This window comes from Callorhinchus milii, unplaced genomic scaffold, assembly GCF_018977255.1.
Source record: "Callorhinchus milii isolate IMCB2004 unplaced genomic scaffold, IMCB_Cmil_1.0 Scaffold3, whole genome shotgun sequence".
In the NCBI taxonomy this organism is placed as follows: Eukaryota; Metazoa; Chordata; class Chondrichthyes; order Chimaeriformes; family Callorhinchidae; genus Callorhinchus; species Callorhinchus milii.
In genome coordinates, this window is record NW_024704744.1 from 94,295,189 (window position 1) to 94,303,796 (window position 8,608).

At 56.5% G+C, this 8,608-nt stretch overlaps 1 protein-coding gene across 1 annotated transcript in view; it reads left to right on the forward strand.

Moving 5' to 3' along the window:
* The window catches only part of msh6 (mutS homolog 6 (E. coli)), a gene marked incomplete at its 5' end in the record, with an annotated part of 10,241 nt that extends 2,940 nt beyond the window's left edge, over window positions 1–7,301 (forward strand). Inside the window, 2 exons of the mRNA XM_042333171.1 lie at window positions 2,698–5,154; window positions 7,266–7,301. Of these exons, the coding sequence (XP_042189105.1) occupies window positions 2,698–5,154; window positions 7,266–7,301 (2,493 nt within the window). The remainder of the gene's footprint in view (window positions 1–2,697; window positions 5,155–7,265) is intronic.
* Between the last annotated feature and the right edge of the window lie 1,307 nt (window positions 7,302–8,608).

The following is an 8,608-nucleotide window of genomic DNA, read 5'->3' on the forward strand; positions in this document are numbered from 1 at the left end:
CCTTGGCGGTTGGGGCGGGTGGTGCTGCGCGGTGGGCGGGGTTTGGCGCGGGGGGAGGGCGGCGGGGGGAGGGGTTGTCAGGCGGCCGGTTCTGATTGGTTGGGGGCGTTTCCTTCCGGTCCCCTTTTCCCGCCAGCGCCAAAAGCCCCGGGGCCGGAAGCCGCGCGCGCGCTGTCCGACTGCAATGGCCAAACAGCGAACCCTCTTCAGCTTCTTCACCAAGTCCCCACCGCTCAGCGCCTCCACCCCCTCCCCCTCCCCGGGGCCCGGACCCGCTTCTGCCAAGAAACCCCGGGTCCAGCCCCAGCAGAACGGCACCAAGAGCCGCCCCCGCCCCCGGCCCCCGCCCGGCCCGGAGGGCCGCCACCGCCCCTTCCCCCTTCGCCCGCAGCCCGGCCACGAGAGCCAAGACACGGCCACACGCCACCGCCGACCCCACCACCACCACCAGCGCACCACAGCGGCGGCGGCGCCGGCCTCAGCCAGGTGAGGCCTGGGGTCATACAGCGGGGAGTGGGGGGGAGGGGTTAATCTCCCCCACACACCCCCACACACACACACACCGGAGGGGGGCGGACCCCTCCCCCCCACACCACAGCGGGAGGGGGGTATCCTCCCCCAGCCTAGGGAAGTGTATTACCCCTCCTCTCCCCCCCCCCCCACACACACAGCCCTGGAGGGGGGAGCTGATTTTACCCCTCCTCTCCCCCCCCCCCCCCCACACACACAGCCCTGGGGGGAGAGCTGTATTTACCCTCCTCTCCCCCCCCCCCCCACACACACACAGCCCTGGGGAGGGGGGGCTGTATTTACCCCCTCCTCTCCCCCCCCCCCCAGCCCTGGGGAGAGGGAGAGCTGTATTTACCCCCTCCCCCCCCCCCAGCCCTGGGGAGAGGGAGAGCTGTATTTACCTATGGAGGGGAATGGCGCCTCTGACCTGATCTGACTTGCAGCTGCATTTTATTAGTCGTGTGGGGAAAAAATTTTTTTATTGGAACTAAATCCAATAGGGAAGCAAAAAGCTTCTGACCTTCATCTTTGAGAAGCGTTTTAGATCCGCTGTGAAATTGCTTCTCTAACTCTTAGATATTTTGCCTTTCCTGTCCCTCCCTTTAGTCCAACCTGGAAAGCGCAAAACAATAATAATCCATTCATTTGATATCGCATCTTGATCGCGCTTTAACGTCTCAAGCCCTTCACACAATATACCGTAAACGCGTAGTATGTTGTGCGAAACGCCATTGCGCACAGCAGGTCCCACAAACCGTTGTGGATTGAATGACCAAATATATTATTTTTTTAAGGGATATTACCGCCGGAAAAACGATCCGCCCATCATCTTACAACCGGGTTCCTCTTCTCTGGTAAACAGAGGCTTGTAGGGTGAGGACACTTGCCTCGGGTTTCATCCTGGAATCCAACCCAGGTCCTCTCGCTTGCGAGGCAAGTGCGCTAACCAACGCGCTGCAGGACTCTACCTAAGTGTGCTAGTTTTTTGGCTCAGTTGGTGGTGGCACTCCCACCTCAGGTCAGAGGGTTGAGTTCAATCCCGACATGAGAATTTGAGCTCGTAATTCAATCTTAACATCGCAGTGCAGTACCGGGGGAAGCTTTGCATCGTTGGGACTGTCAGGTATTGGCCAATTAATATAAGTGTACGTATTCTGTAGATGGGGAAAATATCTGGATGGGGTTGTGCAGGTTAACGCTGCTTTTGAGATAGTTTGTGGCGCTGACACTACCTCACAGTGAATGAAAGTAAATCTGCGCTGAGAAATGTTGTGACCGTGTCTTTACTTTTTTTTTTTGAAATTGTGTTCTCTCGGACAGTCAGTCGTGTGAGTTTTCTCCAGGGGACCTGGTGTGGGCTAAGCTGGAAGGCTACCCGTGGTGGCCGAGCCTCGTGTACGACCACCCGACCACAGATGAGTTCCTGCGGGGCAAAGGGAAATCCCTCCGTGTCCACGTCCAGTTCTTCGATGATCCTCCAACAAGGGGTTGGGTGAGCGTCAAGTATATCAAGCTGTATGCAGGTAAGAGGCAAATACGCCAGGCCGTGACTTACTCCAGGGTAGTCCAACTGGCGGCCCACGGGCCGCATCCGGCCCACCCGTTCCTTCCGTAACCCGTGAATGTTGCTGTTCTGTTTCTGGAAGGCAAATGCCAAAATATTACTTGTGGGGCCTGCGGCCGTTTCTCGAATAGGGCATCCGGCCCTCAGCAGCCAAAAGGTTGGACCCACCCTGATTCAGTCTTATAAGTGTAGCTCGTCCTTTCGACAATATCTCATTCGGATGAGATCTGGCTGCTGGCAGAAAGTCGCCGATGCTGATATAGTGCCCGGTGATTTGAAGGTTTGCAACTCATCAAGCACAGCTAGAGAGAGAGAGAGAGAGAGATTTCAGTGTGAATCTCGCCTCCGCAATGGGGAAAACTTCTAAATGTTTCGATTTTGGCAGAGGGTGGGGGTGGGGGGGGGTGAATGGGCAATTTATTTTAAGCCTAAGCCAATTTTTGGAGGGCTTTTTGTAGGTGAAAGTGACAGCCATTTAGTGCACCACAATGTCCCACAAACAGCTATGAAGTGAGTGACTAACTTTATTTGGGGGATTGTTGGTCAGGTCACTTGAGAGAAACTCTCTTGTCGTACTTGAAAAGAGAATGGAGTTTCTCCCAATGTCGTGGGCAGTAATCCCCGACAGCGAGGCCAGCAGCTCGGAGGACGAGTTCAAGCCCGATCAGCAGGAGGGCAGCAGCGAGGAGAGCAGCAGCGGGGCGGACGAGGGGCCGATCAGCGAGCCCGAGTCCGAGCCCGACCAGGACAGCCCCGTCAAGGCTCCTTTCAAGCGCAAGCGCGGCTCCCCCGGCCCTCGGAGCGTGGGGCGGCAAGCGCCGTGCGCCCTCTCGGAGACCCCAAAGAGAGCGCCGGCCGTGGGCGCCAAGTCCAGGCTGTCCGGCTTCTCGGCCCCGGAATCATTCGACAGCCAGAGCAACGGAGGAGGAGCAGGAGGAGGACCAGCGAGCACCGGCCAAGCCGAGAAATGGGACCACGAGAAGCTGGAGTGGCTGAAACCCGGGAAGAGAAGGGACGCCGAGAGGCGGAAGGAGGCCGACCCCGACTACGACCCCACCACCCTGCACGTGCCTGACGACTTCCTGTCCAGGTGCACGCCCGGCATGCGGCGGTGGTGGGAGCTGAAGGCCCAGATGTTGGACGCCGTCCTCTTCTACAAGGTGGGCAAGTTCTACGAACTGTACCACATGGACGCCGTGACCGGGGTGAGCGAACTGGGCCTGGTCTTCATGAGGGGCTCCTGGGCGCACTCGGGCTTCCCCGAGATCGCTTTCGGCCGCTTCTCCGAGGCCCTGGTCCAGCGGGGGTTCAAGGCGGCCCGGGTGGAGCAGACCGAGACGCCCGAGATGATGGAGGTCCGGTGCAAGGCCACGGTCCGGCCCACCAAGTTCGACAGGGTGGTGCGGCGCGAGGTGTGCCGGGTCATCACCAAGGGCACCCGCACCTACGGGGTGCTGGACGGGGAGCCGGCCGACGGCCGCAGCCACTACCTCATGTGTGTGAAGGAGAAGGCCGACGAGGGGGCCCCGGGCTGCCCCCGGGCCTACGGGGTCTGCTTCGTGGACGCCTCTCTCGGGCGGTTCCACCTGGGCCAATTCCGGGATGACCGCCACTGCTCGCGCCTCCGCACCCTGCTGGCCCAGCGCTGCCCGGCCCAGGTCCTATACGAGAGGGGCAACCTGTCGGCCGAGGCCGGGAAGATCCTCAAGGGGGCCCTGACCCGGGCCCTGCAGGAAGGCCTGCAGCCCGGCAGCCAGTTCTGGGACGGGCCGAAGACCCTGAGGGCCCTGGCGGAGGAGGACTACTTCGGGGCGGGCAACGGGCCCGAGGCCCTGCCCCACGTCATCAGGGGGATGGTATCCCCGACAGACGCGCTGGGCCTCACGCCCGGGGAGGGCTACGAGCTGGCCCTGTCGGCTCTCGGGGCTTGCGTCTTCTACCTGAAGCGGTGCCTCGTGGACCGCGAGTTGCTGTCGATGGGGAACTTCGAGGAGTACGTGCCCGTGGACGCGGAGGGGGAGCGAGCGGGAGCTGCCCGGGGCGGTGGCGGGGGGCCGGCCCCCCTGACCCGGCGCCACATGGTGCTGGACGGCGTGGCTCTGGGCAACTTGGAGCTCCTGCGCAACAGCAGCACCGGCTCGGCCGAGGGCAGTCTGCTGGAGCGGCTGGACCGCTGCCACACGCCGTTCGGCAAGCGGCTGCTCAGGCAGTGGCTGTGCGTCCCCCTGGCCGACCCGGCCGCCATCGCGGACCGGCTGGACGCCGTGGAGGACCTGATGGCGGCCCCCGGGCAGGTGACGGAGGTGGGCGAGGCCCTGCGGCGGGTGCCCGACCTGGAGAGGCTCCTGAGCCGGATCCATGGCATCGGGACCCCACCCAGCAAAGACCACCCGGACAGCCGGGCCGTGCTGTACGAGGAGACCACCTACAGCAAGAGGAAGATCGCCGACTTCCTCTGGACCCTCGACGGCTTCAAGGTTTTCCAGAAGATCCTCGGGGTCCTGGGGCCGGCCGTCGGGGACTTCAAGTCCAAGCTCCTGAAGCGGGCGCTGAGCCTGCAGGGCGACCCCCCCGGCGACGGCCTCTTCCCCGACCTGTCAGCCGAGCTGAAGAGGTGGGACGAGGCCTTTGACCACCAGAAGGCCAAATACAGCGGTGTGATCACTCCCCGGGGGGGCTTCGACCCCGAGTACGACCAGGCCCTGGCCGACATGAAGGAGACCGAGCGCCGGCTCCAGGACTACCTGGACAAGCAGCGCAAGCGGCTCGGCTGCAAGACTGTGGCCTTTTGGGGCACGGCCAAGAACCGCTACCAGCTGGAGATCCCCGAGAGCGTGGCCGACCGGCACGTGCCAGAGGAGTACGAGCTGAAGTCCACCAAGAAGGGCTACAAGCGCTACTGGACCAAGGAGATCGAGGGGATGCTGGAGGCCATGCTGAATGCCGAGGAGCGGCGCGCGTCCGCCCTGCAGGACTGCATGAGGAGACTCTTCTATAACTTCGATAAGAACTACAAAAACTGGCAGACCGCGGTGGAATGCATCGCCGTTCTCGGTGAGCGCGTCGTTGATTCTGGTTCGGCGATGTGGGGTGGGGGGGGGGTAATAATCCCTTCAAAAACAATTACTAATAATAATTTGGTCGCTCGGTCCACGACTGTTCGCGGGACGCTGCCGTGCGCAATCGGCTGCCGTGTTTCGCCCGCAAAATAGACGGTCGATTCCCTTCGCGGGATATGCCGTGAAGCGCATTGAGACGTCTCGGAGACGTGGTACTGGCTCTCATTCTCCCCCACCCCCCCCCCCCCCCAATGTTTGGGCAAACAATCCGCTCTCAGGTTATCTCCGCAAACGTTTGCCGCCAGAAAATGCTTGAGAAGAGCAATTTCCATTACCTGTAACATAATAATAAATGATAACCAATAATCAATATAGCCTCCGATCACGTCTTCGAGACGTCTCAAAGCGCTTCACAGAATATACCCCCCCCCCCACCCCCGCTCCCCCCACCCCAGGCTCCTTGCGCCTGTTCCTGTTTAACTAACAGACAAGAGTTCTGTAAATCATCAAGGTGCTTCCGCATTTGAAGGCCACAGTAACGACTGTTTTTTCTTTGCATTTGACGGAGGGAGGAGTTGGGGAGGTCATCAAGCAGTTAGTTTGCATAGTCAGGCCTGGATGTTCTCCTAAAATCATAGAATTGTACAGAACGGAAGGAGGACATTCGGCCCATCGTGTCGTGGGAGGAAGCCCAGAGGGGGAGGAGTTCAGATGATTTCCAAGGCAGGGGAGAGGGAGGGCAGGGGAGATTTTTTTTCCAGTGGTGGTAGGAGATGGAGGTGGGTTGGGTGGCGGTGGGGAGAGAGATGGAGGAGATAAGGGAAATTAAGTAATGGTCCAAGATGGCTTTGTCAGTGGGGGTGAGGTCCGAGGCGATGAGGCCCGGGTGGTCACCAGGACGAGGGGGTGACCGTGGACGTGGATGGCGGAGTGGATGTGGAGGGAGAGGTTGAGGGAGGAGAGGAGGGAGAAGAAGTCGGCAGAGGTAGAGCAGGTGGGGGTGAAGTGAAGGTTGAAGTTGCCTAGGATGAAGAGGCGTTCGGAGCAGAGGGAGAGAGAAGATAGGAGGGTGGAGGTGTCGGGGAGGAAGGTGGGGGAGGGTTTGGGGGAGCAATAGATCAGGAGAATTTTGAGGGAGCATCTCCTGACCCTTGTGGGGGTCTGTGCCTCTTTAGGTATCGTATCTCCTGCATGTTTTGTGATGCGGCCTGTGGATGATCCTTTCTAACCGTTAGCGGGAACGTACAGCGCAAATAGTCTCCTCTACTCCAGTGTGCTAATCAATAGAGCTACTTTATTATGTGTAGATGGCTGTGATTTTCCCCCGAAATAACTGAAGTTCGACATTGTTCAGTTCGTGACCCCCTCGCCTCTGAGACAGAAGGTTGAAGGTTTAAGCCCCAGCCCCACGTCGGGATGTTGAACTCACAGTCCAGGCCAACACGCCACTGTAATGCTGAGGGATGTGATATTCTGTGTATTCTGCATATTCTGTGAAGGGCTTTGAGACGTCTCGAAGACGTGATAAGGCGCTATATCAAGGATTATTATCATTGTCGTACATTTATATAGCGCCTTTCACGTTGGGAGGATGTCTCAGGTGCTGCTTGAGCACCAAAGCTGGGGGTGGGAGCCGAGGGAAGTGGGAGACTAGGAAGGTGGGATCGAGGGGGGTGAGCAGGGGAAAGATAACCCAAATTTGCTGGGCGAAAGAAGACCGAGGTCCGCCTAGTTTGCCTTCCACCACCCTGGCAGTTGCTTGACACGTCGTATTATTTTCCAGCAGAAATCTATCTGAATGCTGAATGTGTTCTTGAAACGAATGACATTTTCCGCTTCCACTGTCTCTCCCTCATGAGCCAGTTCCAGAAGTTTATTACTCGCTCACCGAAGTAGATTTGTTCTGAATTCACGTGTGCCTTGAAAGAGGGGAGAGAGGGATTCAGAGGGACTCCGGGATGGAGTTCCAGAGAGCGGGAGGAGTTCGGCTGAACGCAATCTAATAATATGTTAGAGAGAAGAAAAATTTGACCTGAAAACATTACAGATGAAAGTCTTCTGTTACGCAGCTGTAAGCTCAAGAGGTAAAGGACCGTATAATTCTCTATTAATTCTCTATTCTGCTATTACAGGTGCAGTTTTCTGCAGAGGGCGCTGCGACACAGTGAACTATCACTGCCTCCTACCGCTTCAGTGCCTAATCCAATCTCACTTTATCTTTACGGTTCAAAACTCAGGGTAACAGAAAAACTCCTTAATTTTAGTCGAGTCATTTAAAAGAAAAGTTTTGCACCTTTCTCTGACTGCAAGACCAGCCATCTTCAATCATTGCTTCCCAGGGAAATTCACCCCAGCAGTGTGAAATCCTTAATTTGTATGAATGTGGGAGGGTGCAATCGATAATAATAATAATAATAATCATAATCATAAAGCTTGCATTTGATATAGCGCCTTATCAATTCTTCGAGACATCTCAAAACGCTTTGCAGAATTTATCGTGAAGTGAATATTGACACAGCTAACAATATTGTATGCTGCTCACAGTGTCAAGCCAGAGGAGCAATATAAATGTAAATTTGTATTGTATTGTAATTTGTATTGTACTATACAACTGCTCCTGATGGGTGTTAAGTGAATAACAGCAATCCAACTGGTGGGTTTGGATGAATTCTACATCACAGGAGCAATCCACTGTCAATTTATAGTGTCACCTAAATTTGGAGCTTAGATTTAGTGCCTTCAGTTCACTTCAAGTTGCCCAGTATCATACGCAACACCCATGACCCCAAACTTTGACTCGCTTTCCTTTCTCCATAGATGCTGCCTGACCTGCTGAGTGTTCGTTCCCAGCGACTTCTGTTCTTGTTTGAGGAAGTGAAGATTGATTTGGAATTGTTTATTCTCCCTGTTTGTTTTATGTGCAGCGATGTCCAATTATATTCAAAGTCAAATTACTGGCGTGTGACCGAGCACAGTATGCGTCACTGAGCATTCAATTTCCCAGCAGTACCAGAGGGCGCCAGGATTAGTGCAGAATAATACAAACACTTATAACAACTTTGACTTGCACAGGACGTTTCATATTATGGGTTGCACCCATGTCTCGAACCACTTTGCAGGGACAATAAGGAGATTCAAGCAGTGAGGAGGCGATAATTCTTTAAGGGTGTTGTCCAAATGCTTAGTCAATAAGAATGTTTTTAAACAAACAACCAAACAAAATAACATTTGTTTAGCGCCTTTCACATTGGGAGGACGTCCCAGGGTGCTGGACAGTCAATGTTTCAGACCCGAGCTGGGGGTCGGGATTGGGGAGGGTGGATGGCAGGGGGGAAGGAGGGTGACCGAAGGCACGGTTGAAGAGGAGGGTCTTGAGACGAGTCTTGAAGGCAAAGGAGGGGGAGAGATGGAGGAACTGTGAAATGGAGTTCCAGAGGTGGGGGGGGGCAGAGTGGCTGAAGGCCCGCCCGCCAAT